At 43.6% G+C, this 20,162-nt stretch overlaps 1 protein-coding gene and 1 long non-coding RNA gene across 9 annotated transcripts in view; one reads left to right on the top strand and one right to left on the bottom strand.

The window, feature by feature from the left end:
• The first annotated feature begins 2,775 nt into the window (after nt 1–2,775).
• The window catches only part of LOC139060795 (DNA (cytosine-5)-methyltransferase 1-like), a 118,061-nt gene continuing 100,674 nt past the window's right edge, over nt 2,776–20,162 (top strand). For 3 of the 8 annotated variants that reach the window (XM_070539951.1, XM_070539950.1, XM_070539945.1), the window contains exon 1: nt 2,776–3,174. Coding sequence is in view for 1 of the 8 variants with exons in the window: in XM_070539943.1 (XP_070396044.1) it covers nt 3,966–4,083 (118 nt within the window). In the remaining 7 variants the exon portion in view is untranslated. Of the gene's footprint in view, nt 3,175–3,854; nt 4,175–20,162 lie in introns of those variants that run through there. The other 5 variants (XM_070539944.1, XM_070539943.1, XM_070539947.1 and 2 more) reach the window with 5 other exon arrangements.
• Nucleotides 12,729–19,505, bottom strand: LOC139060797 (uncharacterized). Its single transcript, XR_011515048.1, has 4 exons — nt 15,080–19,505; nt 14,198–14,232; nt 13,175–13,249; nt 12,729–13,110 (listed from the first exon to the last, which is right to left on the bottom strand). It is a non-coding gene; the product is annotated as an uncharacterized lncRNA (long non-coding RNA).

Raw genomic sequence — 20,162 nt, forward strand, 5'->3', positions numbered from 1 at the left:
TTTGTATTCGTCGCATAAGCTAACAAACAGTGGCACCAAGGACAGCATAGAGAAAATTACTTGAAGTTCTTTATTGAATTACAGAAATGCTAAATAAATGAAAATGAGAGAGGATGAACAAAGCCGCAGTTTTGTCTGAAAGGCGAAACATCGATTGCGATAGCAAACAAGTAGACAGCTATACGAAGTAAGGATAGTAGTGTTATCGGTATAAACTTGTAAACATTCGCTTAATAACTAAATTAACAAGCATGGCTTTTTGCGCGCACAAGAAATCATGAATACAACTAACTCGATGACTGCGACAACTCGATGTCAAAACGCTGGAGTGAGGAAGCGCGGCAGCAGCAGCGAGAGAATTGATCTTCCTGCTGACTCTCGCTTCAGCGCGAACTGAGCGGCGAAAACACAGCGCACACGAAGCTATCAGCACTCGGCGCACTCTGTCCCCATTGCAGATCGCTTTCAAGATAGGGCCCGCGCGGCCTCGCCATATGCACCAGCCGCCGGAGTATCTCATCCACTTTCTGCAGGTACTTATGTTTATCTACTAGAACTAAGCCTAGGAGTGCCAGGCAGCTCCACCACTCATGGCGTCACCGGCGAAATTGTGGAACATCTTCTCTGCCGCAGGCGTCACGTCTACATGAGCTTTTTGGACGAAGGCATCTGGTCAATAAACAAACACCTGCTACCTGAAGGCATCAATGTTGCCGGATTTCTTATCTTCTCTACTGTAATAAACGAGAAGAAAGGAAACTAAGAAATTATGCGGATCCCACGCACTGTAGAAATCGATGTAAGCGAAGCTTTCTGTGCTGTTCGCGTTGATGGACGATAATTAGCGGTAATGTTCACGGCGCATATGTTTAATTTCTTCAACTTTTAGCCCAACACGAGAGTGGTGAGTTGATCTTAAATTCTACCTTGCGTGCCCTATTGCTGTTTGTCAGCGTTGTACAAGGAGCACACAGGTGGAGGTGTTCGCTTGAGGCATTGTTGTGCGCCACACTTCATAACCTCTGAGAGGGTTGAGCATTCTCATTGCCATTGTCATGGCACATTGCATCGGGGCAGAAGTACTATACCTTAAATGAATTATGGGCCTGTAAGTGCCAAAACCACAATCGGATTATGAGGCACGCCATAGTACGGGACTCCAGATTAATTCTGGCACCATGGTGTTCTCTAACGTGTCCATAAATCTAAGTGCACGAGCGTTTTTTATTTCACCCCGTCTAAATAAGGCTGCCGCGGTCTGGATCAAACCAGCGACCTCGAGCAAGGGCTTGCCCGCAAAGCTACCGCGGCGGGCACAGAAGTGTTGATTTGACGTGTGCCCACTTCCGTAGTGTAGCCTGGACACTACGGTGCGCCTTAATGCAGCGCGGCTTCTGCACACCCGGCGTAAGTTGTCCGCTTGAAAAAATTGCATGGTGTTTAATTATTTTTCAGAAATAACAGAAACGTACCGTACTGCATCATGAACTTAAATTTATGTCGTTTGCCCGCAACCGCGGTCGTGTCTAGAGTATAGTAGCGTTTCCTTGACTTCTCACGTCACCTTTACCCACTCTCTCTCTCTCCTTCTCCCTTGTATGGGAAATGCGAGCGAAGAGTGGCAAGGGTATTACCCACTCGTTTCGCGACTGCGTCGGTTCTACCCATTGTGTGCCTCCTCTTCCTCCCTCCTATCTGCCATTCTGTATAGCTTCTCTCTGTACTTGCACGTTAGTGGAAGGGTAAGCGCTGCTATTTCGGCAATGCTTTTGCGGGGTCACGGATAATAATAGCTGTCAAGCGGCTAATGCTGCGACGCCCAGGAAGCTCAAGAGGGCGTTTTGCACATTCGACGAGGTGCAAAGGTCCAAACGAGTTTTTCGCGTCGCCTTTACTTCCTGCCGCGCCTCTAACATGTATACACACGCTCTGTACCACCCCCCGACGAGGTGTGCCAGACAGCAGCAGCAGCATTGGGAAAGTCGAAGGATGAGGCAAAGAAAGCTTCGCTTTAATCTGTACTAAAAGAAGGTGTCCGCGACGTGTCATCCGCTCTGCAATTGTTTACGGCGCATGGAACCAGCAGAAGAATAGCACTCGAAGGAAGCCCTTGCTTATAGTGGACATGATTCTAGTACGCTATACCCTTGCTGAGGCTGGCTGGGGCGTGGATTTGGAGAGTGGAAGGAAAGAATTTACATTGCTACACGCGTGTGGTATTTGATTTTCTGAACGAGGCGCGTGGGCGCCGTCACTCGAGAAAAGAGGAGGAAGAACACTCTCTGGCTCTCGAGCTGACGGCTGAACTGGCCAGCGCTGCATTATTTCTGGTAAATATATTTCATAAATAGTCTCCAGTTTTAATCCTTCGTTCGCGTAACATTTCGGTGGAGGTGCGGGGTATTGCATAAACCGAACGGCATAACCTTGGATTGGTAGAGGCCATCTGGAGTGACGAAAGCGGTCTTTTCTTGGTCTTGCTCATCGACGGAAATCTACCAATAACCAGATCGAAGGTCGATGGACGAAAAGTATTTGGCACCATGGAGACAATAAAGAGCATCGTTGATTCGTGGTCAAGAGTAAACGTCCTTTTAAGTAATACGGTTTAGGTGGCGGTAATCAATGCTGAAACGCCACGTAAACCGCGTAACAACATGATTCCCATTCTCGGGGGATGTGAGCCAAGCTGAACCAGCGCACTGGCAGCTCCAGTAGTAAGCACTAGCATAGGAGTACTCTCCAGTAACTTTTGTAGGAACATCTGTGATCTGAAACGTAGCGGCGCCGTAGGATGTGGAATTGTGTGCACTCATCTGCGCCAGGGGACCTTGGAGTTCACACTATAGCCTCCAAGATTGGGCAACGAAAGCGTCGGAAATCTCGGAGATCGTAATGACGCGCATTAAGTTTGCATAGTAAGCGGAAGATGGCAGCACTTACTTGCAAGATGCGAAAACAAGCCGGGCAAATCGTCACTGTGAAAGGAGTGGCGGGAAGCCCTCACAGCGTGTTTGGTGCGGCACGTTTGATTGCTTTTTTTTCATTCATCGGTGTCATTTAAAAACATTTGGCTGTTGTTGGACACCGAAGGCGTTTGACTAGCATCGCTGGATCTACGGGGTCCAAGCGTGCACTGCTGCGGAAAGCTCCGTTTGCAGTCGAAGTCCAGCGGTGAGTAGTGCTGAGAGCGGACACTTGTTCGATGCACGTGCTAACCGACTGACACTTGTATGCGTAATTTCAGGGTTATTTCACTTCGCAGCAAGCGCTCGATCGTACTTTTTTAAATGTTGCGGTGCGCTCGTGAGCTCGCCATGAGGTAAGGCGCGTCAGTCGTGGCTGAAGCGTGCCTCGCAGTGGCCACGATCGAGCTCTTGCAGCGGTTCTGATTTCACAGCATTGTTGCGTCGATCAACGCATCGCTGGTGGTACCTTGCAAGATGGCTGGCTGGCACTTGAAGCGTCGAGCCGTCGGTCCATTGGAATAAAATAGGCGAAATCGGTGTTCCAGTAGGTAGAGTAAATAAGCGTCGTCTTGACGTATCGGCGTAGGTTACAAGTTACGACGGACGCATCGCGCGCTTTGTGGTGGAATCGTATAGCCCACTTCTGGGTCGGGTGTGTTGTCCATGTCTTTGGTACTGGCATACCGATAGTAGTCGCTTTGATTGCGTCATCGGCGAAACACCTGATGTGATTGAATGAGCGTAAACGTAGTACAGGATTTCGTGCTCAACGAATGTGCAAGTGAAAAGCTAGGATGATAGCTAAAAGACTATGACTAGCAAAATTTCGCCACGTATGGGATGAAACTTGGATTCGAAATAGTAACGCTGACGTCAACAACCATAACAGTAAAGTGCGATCGCTGGTAGGCATACTGCCAAGTAGTTTGATGAGCATGCGCCCACTAGCGCATTCTGAATTCGTGTCGGCATGCCAGAGTTCGAAAATGCGCCGAAATGTTTTGTTGTCAACGTTCTTCAGCCACTAGGTCAAGCAAAGCATTGACGCCACGAGGCAAAGTCGCCGAACGCGTAACAGCGGACGTAAATTTGTTCTGGACCACTGTAAATTCCTGTAAGAAAGCAGTTCCATATTTCGCTCTTTTTATGATTCTAATCGCGGTGTCAAACCGCAGGCACGTGGTTCCTACCCTTTGATTATATAGGTAAGTGTTCCTAATGTCTAAGTTAAAGAATATACCACGCCTTGTAAGCTATTGTGGTCTGGCGTCTGCGTGTTTGACCAGCGGAGTGCCCTTGTTTAAGCGCTCGAGTGGCAGAGCAGTGACGTGCGGTGTGGCTCATGTGCTTCTTGTTACGTGCCCGTTCCTGACCAAGAGAAGTGCCTCGAGCGACCAGTCGCGCGGCAGCTTTGCGGGTATTCGCGGACTTCTTTCACGCTGAGAGAAAAAAAAAAAAACACATTTATGTAGCACGTATGGAGCAACAAAAAATTCTATCGGAAGATTTAAAGCGAAGTTGTACATGGCTAGCCGATTCGTCCGTCCGTCTGTCAGTCGCGTGTACGCCAAAAACTGCGGCGCAGCCACACGCGTCTGCGCAACAAAAAAAGAAGATAAGGAGAGGCGCGCGATTAGCCAACACCACCTTGATAACACAAGGCCTCTTTACTCCGATCCGTGACTTCACGCTACCTGACCCGAAGTTTCTATTCACAAGGCCGACATGATGAAAGCGGTGACGTCAAAATCACTTGGGGAGCATCCCCATTTGATTCTATAGCAGTCGGGCCAAGTAACATGACGTCACGGATCGGAGTGAAAAGGCCTTGTGCTATCTAGGTGGCGTAGAATCAGCTGCGCCAGTGGTGACGTTTCTCTCCGTTGCAGCCGAGCGCACGCCTAGCAGCTTCTTGCCGGCTCCGATATAAGCAGGCTGCTCGTTATACATACTCCTTGCGTTATTTAGGTGGTGTTGGATTACCTGCGCCAGTAGTGACGTTGTTGCTCTCCGTCGCAGCGGAACGCGCGCGCAGCAGTTTCTCTCCGGCTCTGAAATGGATAGACCACGCGTCATACGTACTCCTGAGGAGCAGGCAGCTTTCGATCAGCAACGCCGCGAGCAGAACCGGGAATGAGCTCTTCTATGCCGTGCCAATGCAGCAGCCCGGGCACAAGAACAGGCTCGTGTAGCCGAGCGCAAGCATCTATTGCATACCGAGGATCCGGCAGCCTACCGAGCCGTTGTTTAACGAACCGTCCAGATTAACCCAGTGTTAAATAAACACCGCGGCTGCATGTTTCAGCTTTGTTGGTTCACCATCTGTACGGAGTGCTTGGGTGGTGATTATTTTTTTCATGTAGCGCCCTGCAATTTTCTCATTGACGCTTTTCATCTGATTATTATATTTGAGAAGCTGATTAATTAATTAAAGCTAATTAAGTAATTAGGTGGAATGCAGAAAAAGTAATAATCTGAGTATTTCCAAGCAACGGAAAACAACATTATACCTTGGTTCTATGCAGCTATGTGGCATTTGCATATGTTTAAATCTTGGTAGTGATAGTTGGGGCACCCTGTATAACCCCCATATACGGCATGGATAAGCATATAGCATACACGTACATCTGGAAGGTATGGAAGGTACATCTGGAATATGTGTCATTGGAAGTGCAAGGGACCTGTCTAAAATTTGCTAATTGGGACTAACCATGTTTTACTTGGCTTGATAATGGGCTATGTTCCATCTGAAATAAAACCATTAGCGTCAGTTAAAAAGCCGGAACTGACATATTTTCATCAAAATGTTTGATCACTTCCAAATGAAATAGACGACTTGACCTTGCTAATCGACACTTTCGATGTACCGTTTACAGCAATAATGTTAACTGAAACTTGATTGACGCCCACAGCTCACATGTTTCAGCCTCCTGGCTATCAATCGTTGTTCTGAAGTTGTCAGGTTAAGCGTGGGGGCGGTGTCGCGCTTTTGCTCAGGGACGATATTGTGGCTAATCCTGTAGATGAATTCACTGATATAACTTTTGACTACGAGGTGTTAACAACGCAGAGTCATAGCAATATGTTTTCCGTTGTGTACAGACCACCATCAGGTGACACAACCCGATTTCTTGTGTTTCTTGAAAAACTTTTCAGTTATACATTAGGAGAAAAGATCAATCTAATCTTGGGCGGTGATGTCAATATAAACATGCTTTCTTCTTCCCCGCTACAAAAAGATTTTCAATCTCTTATCACAACCTAAGGTTTTTCAAACATAATATGTACTGCAACGTGCGTGACTATTGAAGGCGCATCCCTATTAGATGTATTCATTTCAAACATTAATATTGATTCATTAGAAGCCGAAGTTGTGTACACTGATATCAGTGATCATCTTTGTCTTATATTACTAGCAAATAGAATTCACTGCATGACTAGTAAAACTGAAAAACCAGTCTTTATTCAGTCCATTACTTCATCAAATCTTGAAGCATTTCGCCAAGCTATTACTCATTTTGCTTGGAACAGCATTTACCGAGCAGAAGGTGGTGACTCTGCACATACTGCTATCATGAGCACTTTCGAAACTGTTTACCATGAACACGAACCCCTTGAAAAAAATGACACGGCCATCCAAAGCACGAAAACCTGGGCTAGCACCTGAGCTTCTTGGTATGGTTAAGCACAAACACGGCCTGTATGCTCTATTAGTGAAATCTAGAGATCTTGCCCTGCTCAGGGAGTTTAATAAGTATAGAAATAACCTCACAAATCAGCTTAGGGCTGCTAAGGATGCTTATTTCGTGGGAATTTTTAGTGACCCAGCCAATCAAAAAAGTGATGTTCTCTGGCGCAAATTGAATGCTTTGTTAAAGCCTAATTCAATTTCAGCTATTCCAAATGTTTTGTGTCAGAACGGGCAGAAACTTTCCGGAAATGCTATACCAAACGCGTTTAATGAAATCTTCACATTAAAACCACTGTTAAATGACATTGATGGCCTCAGTTCCTGCCTGTAAACACGTTTAGTAACACTCTATTTCTTGCCCCATCTAGCCCCTTAGATGTCTTTTCTTGCTTCAGCTATATAGGTAACAGCCGGTCCCTGGAAGCCGATAATATCCATATTCACCCCATAAAGTATGTGCTTGATATTATATACCCATATTTATAACTTATAATTAACTACAGGCATATTTCCTAAACAATGCAGACTTCTTGCGTTGTTCCAGTGTTCAAGCATGGGGATAAGGAGGCACTAAACAACTATCGACCTATTTAGATAAGTCCAGTGCTTTCGAAAGGTATTGAGAAATTAATGCATATCAGATTGCTATGATTTTTTAATCACCACAATTTGTTTCAAGATATTCAACATGGGTTTAGGAAGCATTGCTCTACCGAAATGGCCCTCTTGACTCAAAAAGAAATAATTATAGGTGCGTTCAGTCGTAATCAAATGTCATTAGGCATATACGTAGATTTTTCCAAGTCATTTGACTTAATTGATCGTACCATCCTTCTTAGCAAGTTAGAAAACTATGGTGTGCATGGAACAGCGCATGCACTTTTAGAATCCTATCTTTCAAACAGGACACAATTCGTAGGTACAAACAATAAAACATATGCAATGAAGCCGGTCGGTTTTGGTGTGCCACAAAGAAGCATTCTAGGGCCACTCTTATTTTTGATTTACATAAATGATATTGTACACCGCACAGACAATGCAACATTCATCTCGTATGCTGATGACACAACAGGTTTTATTGCAGAGAACTTGGAAACAGAGATAGAAGCAATGGCTAACAAAACGCTGTCTGACCTAGATGCCTAAGCCCCGGTGAATTCTTTAAAAATAAACCCTTCAAAAACACAAGCTTTTTTGTACATGCCTAAAGGAAAAACGCTGACAAAGAAGTTGAATTTATTTTTGGGCTCTCAGCCGTTAGAGTTGGTGGATCCTGTTAAAACCCTTGGAATACATTTTTCAAAGCACCTTGCAGGGAATGTACATGTTGAAAACCCATTCAAAGATGTCATCAGCCATTGGTGTCCTTGCATGTATGCGATGTATTCTTCCTACAAAGGTGAAGATTATGATCTACAACGCATTAGTGTCCTCTGTGTTGCAGTACTGCAGCATAGTGTGGTGTATTACTGGTGTAACAAATTTGCGCAAGCTGTATTTGCTGCAGAAAAGAGCCATACGACATATTGCTGCTGTACATTATGGTTCTTCTACAAAACTTCTTTTTACAAGATACGAAATTCTTCCAGCGTTCTGTTTATATAACTATATAGGCTGATGTTGTGTTATAAAGCTTTTGTTAAGTATGGTACCAATACCATAATTAATCTTGCTAAGTTAAAAGCAAACACAGGTGTTCGTTTAACCAGGCACAAAGAAATGTGGACTGTACCCACCCCTAGAACTTTTTATGATGAGCAATCTTTGTCCTACAAGCTACCTTCTTTCTAAACTTATTAAACCGTGAAGATTTTGATTCTTCGTGTAATCAAAATTGTCTCATTAAACGTTTCGCCCAGTCCATTTATTTTCAGGAATAGTACATCCTTTCAAATTTTTTTGACCTTTTACTTGTCGATCGCTGCTTTTCATGTTCATGCCATTTCAAGCCTATGCAAATGGGTTGTATTGTTTTGCGCTTTGTTACAAAATTTTGTGTTGCCCAATGTTAGGTAATATTCGTTGGTTTATTTTAACTCTTGGTGCATGACTGACCGTCATCCTGCTGTTTTGCCAACTATAAAGGGGTCGGGACCTCGTCAAGCTGCTCAAGCTTTTAGTCCCGTACTCCTGCTATTCCAAGGAAATAAAGTTGATTGATTGATTGATTGATTGATTGATTGATTGACATATGCATAGTCCCATGGCTATGCCGCCGCCGCTGCCGGAAATTCGTTTGAAGTGGTTCATATAATTGCTATTGCTATAAAAGTAGGGAGGTTCACAAGCAGGTGCACGTCATGGTGAGTCGTGCCAAACCGTTAAACGCATGAACAGTTGAAAGCTATTAATGGACTCAATGAAACCCTACTTACCAGATTTGCCCTTTCATATCTTAGTATGCAGTCGCTACTATGGGACTATAGTCTAGTTGGCCTGGCCTGCGGTTTATGACCTTGATGACTGCCTGTATCCGAGTGGTTATAGCTTTTCAATGCGACCAGGCTCATAGCGCGGCGCTTGCTTTGCTCGAGGAAGACAACTCAGCTTCCCGTTTCTAGGGCACTTCTTTTTAGATACCTTTCATATATTTTTTATATTCTTTTGAAACTAATGCTATCTGTGTGTTTTTGAGTTTCTGTTCCTGTTGCTACAGCTGAAATTACTTTAGGCTTCATGGCCTATGATCTTGTTCTTTCCTCTTTCCGTTGTCATATCTCCAGTTTATGTGTTCCTATACTCTCTACCTAAACAGTACGCAGGCATTGTGGCCCATTGTGGTGGCAGTTGCCAGCCTGCTCCCTCCAGATTATTCTGTCCCTCTCTCCATTACGTATGTTTGTTTTCATATCGAATAGTAACAATAATAATCTTAGTATGCTTCACTGTATGGCGGTTCTTGCCAGGCGGGGGGGGGGGGGGGGGGGGTGAAGCAGTGCTTTTCCGTGATACAAGTTTGTGCAAATTTCTTCACCGCAATGCACGTCTGTATTGCGGTGAAGCATACTGACGCTCATCAGTCATTGCGGAACGAATATAAGACAGTAAAGTTTCTACTGGGGCTATTTGGTATGACATCTATCTTTCTGCTTGCTGCGTTATACTGTTACAGGAAGAACAAAAAAGAGACAGACACACATGTGTGCAACATGTGTGTCACACATGTGTTTCTGTCTCTTTTTTGTCCTTCGTATAACAATGTAGCGCAGCAAGCAGCAAGAATATAAGACTCTTGCCAGGCAAGCTTCAATTACTCAACAGCATAAAAGTGCTTCCAAGAACATTGTATTGCACAAATACCATGAGTGTCTCTTTTTGTGTATAACCATTTGGTTTTAATGCTGCTTAATTTATTATTTTGTGTCGTGCGTATTTGGGCGTACAAGGAATAGCAGATTTTGAGCATTGTCTATCACATCTGTGCAAACTAACTTCTGAGAAGTACAACATATTCCCACAGTCCCCTTCCGTTAGTATTACCTGCACATACAGCCCAGCGGGGAATGTCTGTCAGCGCATCGGGCAGCGAAGCCCAAAAGTTCACCGTCTGCTGCTGCCACCTCGCCGCTATCATAGGAAGCCGGCAGTCGTTAATTCATTTCCTCGCCGCGACGTGTCGCCACATCGCAGTAGTTTTGTTCTGCGTTCCTGCTGCTGGTTTGGATTCGTCCACAGTGCTTGAACGCCGTAGAAATCACTGGTTTCAAATGGATAGGCCTGATCTCGCGCTCCTTCCAGTCATTTGTTTTGCAACAAAATCGAATCAACTGGTTATTTTTACTGAATTGTCGCTTTTTTTTTCTTTCTGAGGAGCAGGACGGTCAGTTCCACTAGTTGTCTTGTCCTTCAATGTTCCCGTTTCAATGTTTCAATCTTTTGGAACATCCATGCTGTGGCACACCAACAGGAAAGTATGATTTGCCATATAAAACTTCGTTTGTAACCGCCGCTGACTAAATTATTTAAATTTAATCATCATTGCTTTATTCGTTTCCTTTGCCTTACCTCCACCATTTCTTTTATTCTCCTTATTCTTTTTCATTCAAACGCATAGATATTTTATCCGTGGCAGGGCGCTCAATCAAATCCTTCGTTTTCTTGTGGATTTCATTTATCGAGCTTTGTGTTTTTAATAATACATTTTCCTTACGCCGCCCAATTCTTGGCCGTAGTCTTAGCGGATATACGCCGCAATCACGATGGTCACAATCTTTGACGTCATCATCATGGTGATCTACTACGCACGGCGCACACGAGGACTAGACACAAAGGATGGCAAATTATGTGTGCGCGTGCTATAGCCATTCTTTTTTGTCTCATCCTTGTGTGCGCTTTAAGAGAGATCACGAAATCACCAACTCGTCCAAGCATCCATAATAATAATAATAATAATAATAATAATAATAATAATAATAATAATAATAATAATAATAATAATAATCCTGAAATTAGGCGCTTAGCGTTAATATTGCATTGGCAGTGCAGGTGTTCGAAACTTGCGCCGAGCTCAAGCTAACTAGCTTTGCCATTGGCTCGGACAAAACATGCGCAGAAGAAGGCATGTTCAGCTTTGGCACCATAGAGTTACTATACTGACTCTAGAGGACAAGCTACCCATAGGGCCCATGCATTAAAATCGGGAACCTCGTGGAACCTCAAGAGCGCCGCCATGTTGCTACGCGCCGAGGTTGCCAGCTCCTGAGACGCTTGCTAGACTTGGTGACAGTAGTCAGTTTTAATCCGGCAACAGTAGCAGCGTAGCAGCATGGCGTCTCGCTTGTGATGTTGTGATGTGTGCGTGCAGCCGTGTGTTTGGGCTTTATAAGTCGGTTCTTTATTCTATGTTGCGGGATGGTGTGGGTGTGGTCCATGTTGGCCGTACAGCTGGCAGTTATGCAACCGAGGGATGATCCTGTTCAAGTTTCTGGCGGTATGCGGTTTTCAGCGGTCACGCCTGTTGCAGGAGTGTCACTCGACGACGTTACGAGCTCGAAGCTGTGGTCAGATTCCTCGTTGGCGTTCCGTAATTATCTTCGCACGGGCGCGGTATGTTGCAAAAGCCGCTTTCGCGATCTATCGTCGTGACGATAGATCGGGTTTTTTATTATTATAAGTAATGATCCAGCTGTAGGGCACATGTAACCGACAAACGGAAGTCTCAGGAGAGCACCTGAGATGATAGTAGAGCAGGCGGCGCAGGAACTCCAGGGCACCCGATGGACAGTGGGGGGATCAAAGCTCGAAGCAGAACGGTACGTAGGTTGGGGCCGCCGAGGCAGGTGTGTGCCAGGGAGTGTTCGCACGGACAGCTCCCCTGGCACGCGCAGCCGTGCCTCGCAAGGTCGAGATACTTTAAAGGCACCTGCGCCCATGGTCTTTCTTTTGCCTCGGCGCAGTGAGCACGATTAACGAGAATAATGTGGAGGGCATCCGGTGCAGTCGCGAATGCATCATGACAAATGTAGCTCGCGTCGCCTGGCGTCTGTAGTAATATCAGAGTTGGTTGTATGAACTTTATGCATAATACGTTTTGTTACGGTACCTCAACGGAACGGGTCTAGAGGACGATGTTGGTACATTTTTTCGTACCGCCCTAATCCTACACCCCCACTACAAACACACACATACCCCCTTTTTTTTATGTATACATACAATTCCTTGCCATGACGGATCATAGCCTCCTTTATTTTTGAAAAATAGAGGAGGCTATGGACCGATTGACCAGTTCAAGTTGTCAACTTGTCAGTAACTGTTGTAGGAATCACTGTAATAAACATAATTCCACGATCGGATTGTTTACTTTCATTTTTTGTTGTAACACTGAGGACTACATAGAACTTTAATTGTTATATGTGAGAGAAGTATGTGGATATCACGAGCTTAAGCCAATGTGCGATACACAGACAAAGCAGCTGCTACAACATGAACTGCATTGAGGGCCACACAACACATACGTAATTAAAGGTGCAAAATATAGGGGGAAGCTTCAAAATACGCTCTGTAGCACTGCAAAGTATAACATATATTGTATGTGTACAATAAATGTTCAAAAATACAATGCATCAATGTACCATTTGCCTTCAAGTTTATTATGAAGTTCAAGTTTACTGAAGTTTATTATGAGCATATGTACAACAGGGATCAACTAACACACCCGCAGTCGAGGTGGCTGTTCGAGGTGTGCTGGCTGCCTCAGTGTAAGAAAAAGAAATTGGGTAAATGTCGACACCAGTGCCACTGCTTCTTGCCTCTGACCTGCACGTGCCTCTGCGGCATCTTTGTGCACAAGTGTGCTGGCGTGGTGAGGCGTAGGAGTCATCCGAGAGAAAGAGTATTGTTTACATGGAGGAGTGGCTGTTCACATTGCCTGTCACTTTCCCTCAAATGTTTCCTTGGCGACTAGGGTGACACACCCGCAGTCAAGGTGGCTGTTCGAGGTGTGCTGGCTGCCTAAACGAAATAAAAAGAAATTAGATGAATGTCGATACCAGTGCTATTGCTTATTGCCTCTTACCTGCATTTGCCTCCACGGCCTCTTGGTTTGCGGAGTCTGTATGAGGGAGCTGCTGTGGCTAGGCGTAGGCATTGTCTAAGCAAAAAGAAAAGGCCATTTAAATGGGGAATTATGGAAATAAATGCAGTTATGTCTGCTTCTTACACTCTTCTTGCCTAAAAGTTTTCAAACATAGTGTCCAGAACACACCAGCACTTTGACTGCTTCTGCTTTTTACCTGCAGGTGTTGTTGCGAGATCCTTAGTATGGCTGCGTGCAGCATTGTAACACTTGGTGGAGGCATTTGAAGTGGTAGCCAAACATATAAAGAATCATCCTTGTCTGCACAAATGCTTTCAATTTCTAAATGCAGTGGTAACTATCACTATTGGTGCAAGGCCCCCCCACATCTATGCGGCAAGTGCCATAGCTCGAAACTGAATTGTTCCTTTATGTTTCTCAAGGCATCTGATATGTCCACATTAGATGTGATGTGTTTGTTTTTATTTATCCCAGTGTGGAGAGAGCATCATTAAATGGATGAAGTACTATAGCGCCAAACAGACGACACAAGAAGAGACACGGACGAGCGCTTATGTCCGTGTCTCTTCTTCTTGTGTCGTCTGTTTGGCGCTATAGTACTTCAGTAATATGCACCAACTAGCCCAACAAAAAGTTCTGCTGAAATATCATTAAATGTTTTGTTTATTTTTGCGTGTCTTGTTTTTGGTTTATTTCTGAATTTATCATGATGCTAAAGTGACTTATGTAATGGCAATCAGCTTTTGTTTTGCAGAAAAACAATGCATTTCCTGACCCATTGTTTGACATCCCCTCACTCGCATAATTTTGCAGAGTATTCTACCTATATTGACTTGCTTGACCTCCACTAAAGGGTCTTGCATTTTTAAATACGACTCTTTGCTTAAAATCATTCGACACTTCTCATAATTTCTGTACCTTGGGCTTCTGATGCTCTGCATTCACTATTTTTGCTTGTTTCTGACTAGAAATGTCTTCTTTAATTTAGAGCTTAAATTTTACCTTTGGAACACACGGAAGGGCTTGCCATTGCATATCTGCATAAAATTTGGGAAACATGTTTCATTAAACATTTGCAAAATCCCATTGAAGATTGATGAATGCAGCTTGCAGTGTGATATGACTGAATGAGCCATAAAAGTAACTCATCTCACTTGGTAAATGAAAGCACATATTAGTGTGATGCACAAGATACGTTACACTAACGTGGTGGGTTCTCTTGCTTATAAAGCAAAATAATCGGTGCGCGAGAAAAAAATTATTTTTGCATAACCCTTGTACACACTGACTTAAGGAAAATGAGCTGGAGCTGTCCACATGATGTACTTATTTTACCTGCGAGTATGGTCAACAAAAATGTGTCCCAGCTGCTTAGTGGTATTCCGGATTATGTCAGTATTGCATATGCGCCTGTTGTCGAAAATAATTGAATTTTGAAAGTGCTCGCAGGGATCTGATGTGCATATCTGCAGTTTATGGGTACATGTAAAAGACTCAGCATCAAGTGCAAGTGAACGGTCCCACAGGCCCGGAGTCGATCATGCAAATAGATTCGCTGCACAAATTTGTGACCAGAAAAGATATGCCACATGAAATGGCATGCAAGGAAGTGTTGAAAATATTGCACAGTTAATAAAACGCCTAAGCTATTAATATGTGGCTTGATGCACTCGTTATGCAAAACGGAGGTGAGGTGTGCAGACAGGAAACAAGAGTAGAGTATTTACAAGCAAACAACACGCGCGCCGCCCACTTCTCTACTCTTAATTGTGTCCTGTCTGCACGCCTCACCTCTGTTTTGCATAATGAATCCTTATGAACTAGCTCAGCTTTCTGTCGTTCTAAGTCTCGTTGCACTCTATTTCGTCCGCATTAGGCACTCGCCTCTTGATTACTGCGTGGCACAGAAATACTCGGTCATCAGGCTGTTTTTCTGCTGTGGCCTTTGTAGAAGCATGATTGTTCAAAGTGCAACAATTAAACAGATTCTTTGAGTTGCTTGTGGCTTCGCCAGTACAATTCCGGTGCGCTGGTCCGCCTGTCCAGCAATTTCCTACTGAAGGGAAACCTGCAAATAAAAACACCGCTCCGCATGCAGAAAAATGCTCTACTGTGACGCTTCTCGAACGATTGTGATGTACCACAAGAGCTGCCTACTCGCGTGATATTCTCAACAAGGAGATAAATTCGTTTACTTACATGTGAAGGTATATGCCAGACCACTTCGGGGCTTCGGTGGCACATAAGGCACGAGTGTGTCATAGCGTCCGATGTCGACGCGCGATCGCATGTCAAACGAAACTACTACGCATCCAAAAAACAGATTCGAAACCGAAATTCGCGTCATCCTTTATTGCATGAATGTGTACATCGTGATTTACATAAGTCACGGACTTAGCGATCGCTTTCTGTAAACTTAATATTAACGTACCACCTTCATAAAGCCATCAGGTATGCGTTTTTAGGTGACAAAGCATAAGGTGACCTGTACTTGTTCTCAGCTCTTTCAATAGTAATTGCGCTGGCCACATTGACCAGTAGCAACAGGGCGGCGCCCTAGAGGTTCCCACTTTTCCGGCCCAGCTTTTCCTCTAGAGTTGTTCTACTAACTCTATGTTTGGCACATTCTAAGTGGACTCAAACTGCAGTCCGTCTGTTGACGAAGGGAGGCACGGAAAACGTAGATCTCTTGAAATTTCCGCGCCTGAGCAGCTTCTGCGTCTTTGAGATCCCGAAAGCCAAGAGTTTGGTTTTCATTAGCGTAGTGGTCATTCTTTCTCGGCATATGTTCACATACCTAAAGTAGCCCAACAAATAATTAGTTATTCCAAAAAATGCTAGAATGGAAATTAGAGGATAAATAAGACCAGCTATTGGCACACGACGAATCTTCGATGAAACGGGAACTTCAGTACTGGCACTGCAAAAGCTTTTCCGAAGTGAGGACGAATTTCAGGGAAATGTATGTACTGCCCCTATTGTGGGCACGTGTCATATTCATCATCATGATTTTGTATTGCCTATCACTTTCATGCTGGTTCATTATAGGCTCACTAACGGCGCATGTGGACCACTAGCACCAGAATTTATCTTAGTATTCGTAGCACTTAAACATGTGGGGAACGCACAGTTGTACTACTCCCTTTTTGTAGAATATGAAAGTTCTTGCATCACGAACAGTGCTCACAATGGTTCGTCTCGAGAGCCATAACGCCTCTTACAAAATATGCTTCGTCCGGTCGCTAGACCATATGATCTGACGGAACTACTATGTGTTATAAAAAGCTTAATGTTTATCAATCAATCAATCAATCAATCAATTTTATTTACCAGAAACAAAAGGAACTGGAGGGACACCTGGGCAAAAAGCTGTCGCAGCAGCTTGACGGAGGCCCAGGGTCCCTTACATGGCAGTAGCACTCACATGATATATACACTGAAATCTTTATACACAACAAACAGTACAATTTCGTACGTATGCATGAAGATGACATTTTACACTTGAATGCAAATGTACTAAAGTGCCACTATAAAGAAAGAAAGTAGTCACGCAAACCATTTTTATTTAGCGTAGCTGTGTGCTTATATTTGTTTAGTACAGTCGGTATATTATGTGTTAAGGACTGTAGGCTGTAATTGTTTCGGAACCATGGTACCTTCCACACCTCGGGGTTTCGTGTAGTATGTTTCCTGTGAGTGCAGAGTTCTAGCTGAGCAAGGGATGCAAAATAATTCTTAACATATTCGGATGAGAAGTAAATCGTTTCTAGTAATCTGTGTTCGTATAATTTATCAACGCGGTTTAGTCGGTATTTGAGAAATATATTATCTGTTGGTGAAAGCCGATTAACGTTATCTATATACCGAACGATTTTCTTTTGAAGTATTACCAGCTTTTGCAAGTTAGATTTAGATGTTGTAGCCCAGACAAGGTAAGAGTAATTTATATACGATAAGAAGAGACCATAGTATATTTGAAGTTTTGCTCTCGTAGGTAGAAATGTGCGACAACGTGCCATAGCACCGGTAACCGCAGAGAGTTTTCCGCAGAGATGTTTAATATGGGCATCCCAACGTAAATTAGAAGAAAAGTGTACTCCAAGAATTTTAAATTCTTCAACCAGTTCAATGCGTTGGCTCTGAAAATAAATAGCATGATTAATGTTAAGTGGTTTATTTTTCGCGCGAAATATTAGAACTTTTGTTTTCTTTGAATTTACTTTAAGCTTATTTGTCTGTGTCCAATCGGACAAATTTGCCATAATTTTATTACATTTTTGCACAAGTTCATTCACATCAGGACCTGAGACACACAGTGTGCAATCATCCGCGTACATAATGAATTTAACCTCACTGTTTATGGTTACGATATCATTTATAAAAACGTTAAACAAAAGTGGCCCAAGAATGCTTCCTTGAGGCACACCACATACAATACTTAAGAGGGACGAGTTATGTTTATTAATGGAAACGTACTGACGTCGATGTTTCAGATATGATTTGAGTAATTCTAGCGGTTTCCCACGAATTCCATACAAACAAAGCTTCCGAATAAGAATCTCGTGATTGAGGCTGTCAAAAGCTTTACTGAAGTCTACAAAAATGCCGGCTGCGTAGTAGTTGTTTTCGAAGCTCTGCAAAACGTATTCTTTCAGCGCAAGAAGAGCCATTTCTGTGGACCTGTTTTTCCGAAATCCATATTGTGAATCAGTAAGCACACTCTGTTTATTGAAAAATTCCGTCATTCTAGCAAAAATAAGCTTTTCCATTCCTTTTGAAAAAATTGGGAGCACCGATATCGGTCGATAGTTAGACGCAGTATTTCGATCACCACCTTTATAAATAACCGAGACTTTCGCGTGTTTCATTGCATCTGGAAAAATTGCAGTCTCTAAAATTAGGTTGTAAATGTGCACAAGCGGAGGTACAATAAATTGCAAAACATGTTTTATAGGTTTAATCTGCAAATTATTTACATCTAGAGCTTTACTGTTTTTCAGCCCCATGTACACACTGTATACTTCATATTCATCAGTAGGTGCAAAGAATGCGCTTTCGCGAACAGCATCGCTATGACAAACCACCCCTATGCTATCATTTCCTTCAGCCATATCGCTTTGTGCAGTTACGAAGTGGTGGTTAAAGTAATCGGAAAGCGCTGTGCCTGTTATCTCACGTGAGCCCAGCTTCATCGATGTCAAGTGCGTATCGTCCTTGCGGCGGCCTAGAACAAGATTAATCGTTTGCCACGCAATCTCTGGGCGTTGTCTAGAAACATTTGCAAATAAGTCCTCATAGTACGCCGCCTTTGCTTTTCTTAGTTCAGCATTTAGCCTGTTTCTAGATTTTTTGAATGTTTGTAAAGCTAATTCACACCGCGTGCGCAAGAAGGAATGATAGAGATTATTTTTTGTTTTGATCATTTTTGCAAGCTCATGAGTAACCCAAGGCTTTCTAACTTTTTTGGAATATTTAGCTGTCCTCATTGGAAAATTGCTGGCGTACATATCGGTAAAAGTTATAATAAATTCATTATATGCCTCATTTGCATCTGTTTTGTTCAAAACATGTAACCAATCGTGATTCATAACGTCATTCCTGAACTGCTCTAAACCTGCTTGTGTTATACGTTGATAAGTGAATTGTTGACAGGCGTCAGTTGCTTTCTTAGAGTCATCGGTGTAGATTAAAAATATAGGGCAGTGGTCGCTTATGTCAGACACCAATGTGCCTGTGTTGCATACAGTAGTAGATATATCAACAATGAATAAGTCAAGTAAAGAAGATGTATGACTTGTAATGCGTGTTGGTGTGGTGATTGTGTTTACAAAACCTGCAGACTGGAGGCACGTGTTCAGTTGGAAGGATGAATTAGTCTGTTTAAGTACATCTATATTAAAATCGCCGCCACACACAAGCTTCAAATTGTTCATGCTTACATAATCTAGGAATGGTTCAAAAAAATCTAGAAAAGTGACAACATTGCCGCTCGGTGGGCGATACACCAGACATATTATCCTGTTTTTACTCTTTACAGTGAGTATTTCATAGTCATCTGTTACTGTCGTATAGTCTGGTACTAATTCATATTTTGCATAGCTTTCAACAAAAAGTGCAACACCCCCGCCTTTTTTGCTGGGCCGATTAATACAAAAGCGGTGATAACCTTGTAAAGTCAGCATAGCACAGTTACTGTAGTACCATGTTTCCGATAACATGATCACATTAAACTTAAAAGTAAATTGCTCCAAAAGATGGATGATATCGTCACTCTTGTTGCATGCTGAGCGCGCATTAAGATGCAAAACAGCCGTGGCCGATGCATCCTGCTTAGCAATGAGATGCGGGAGAGCCAGCTCTTGATAAGCCATTTTGACGGTGCAGTCAAAGTTGCGGGGTGCACAAATTCGCGCTGCTTCCGCATTTTACACCTGAGCCTGCCCCGACGTTATCTTCTCGACGTCACTCTCGTTTCTTATGTGGAGAACGGGCGTGTCTTCAGCTCGTCTTGCAAATATTTTGCCGTTCAACGACCACACCGATTTCCAGTGATGCGCGTGTTTTCTTTTCACGGCCATCGCGAGAAGCTTCTTCAGGGCAGGGCAAAGGTGTTCATTCACGTACACCGAAGAAGAGCCTTCCAAGCCAAGATCTGTATTTGTGAGACGCATTTTTCTAGCTTTGTGGAAAACGCTATCCCGCTTCGCGCGACTCTTGAACTGGACGATTATATTTGTCCGATCACCACTGCGTGTAGGCACACGATGGCACGTTTCAAGGTCCGATGCAGCGATTGGTTCATTGATCGTAGAGCCAAGTTTGGAAAGTAGGTCGCTTAAGCACTCATTCTCGGTCTTCACTACACCCTGAATCTCTAGGTTGGTCTTACGAGAGTATTGCTCAGTTTGCACGAGTCGGTTTTCTAAGCTTTGAACAGTGTTTTCTAAAAAGGAACACTTAGCGTGCA

Source organism: Dermacentor albipictus, chromosome 6 (assembly GCF_038994185.2).
Source record: "Dermacentor albipictus isolate Rhodes 1998 colony chromosome 6, USDA_Dalb.pri_finalv2, whole genome shotgun sequence".
In the NCBI taxonomy this organism is placed as follows: domain Eukaryota; kingdom Metazoa; phylum Arthropoda; class Arachnida; order Ixodida; family Ixodidae; genus Dermacentor; species Dermacentor albipictus.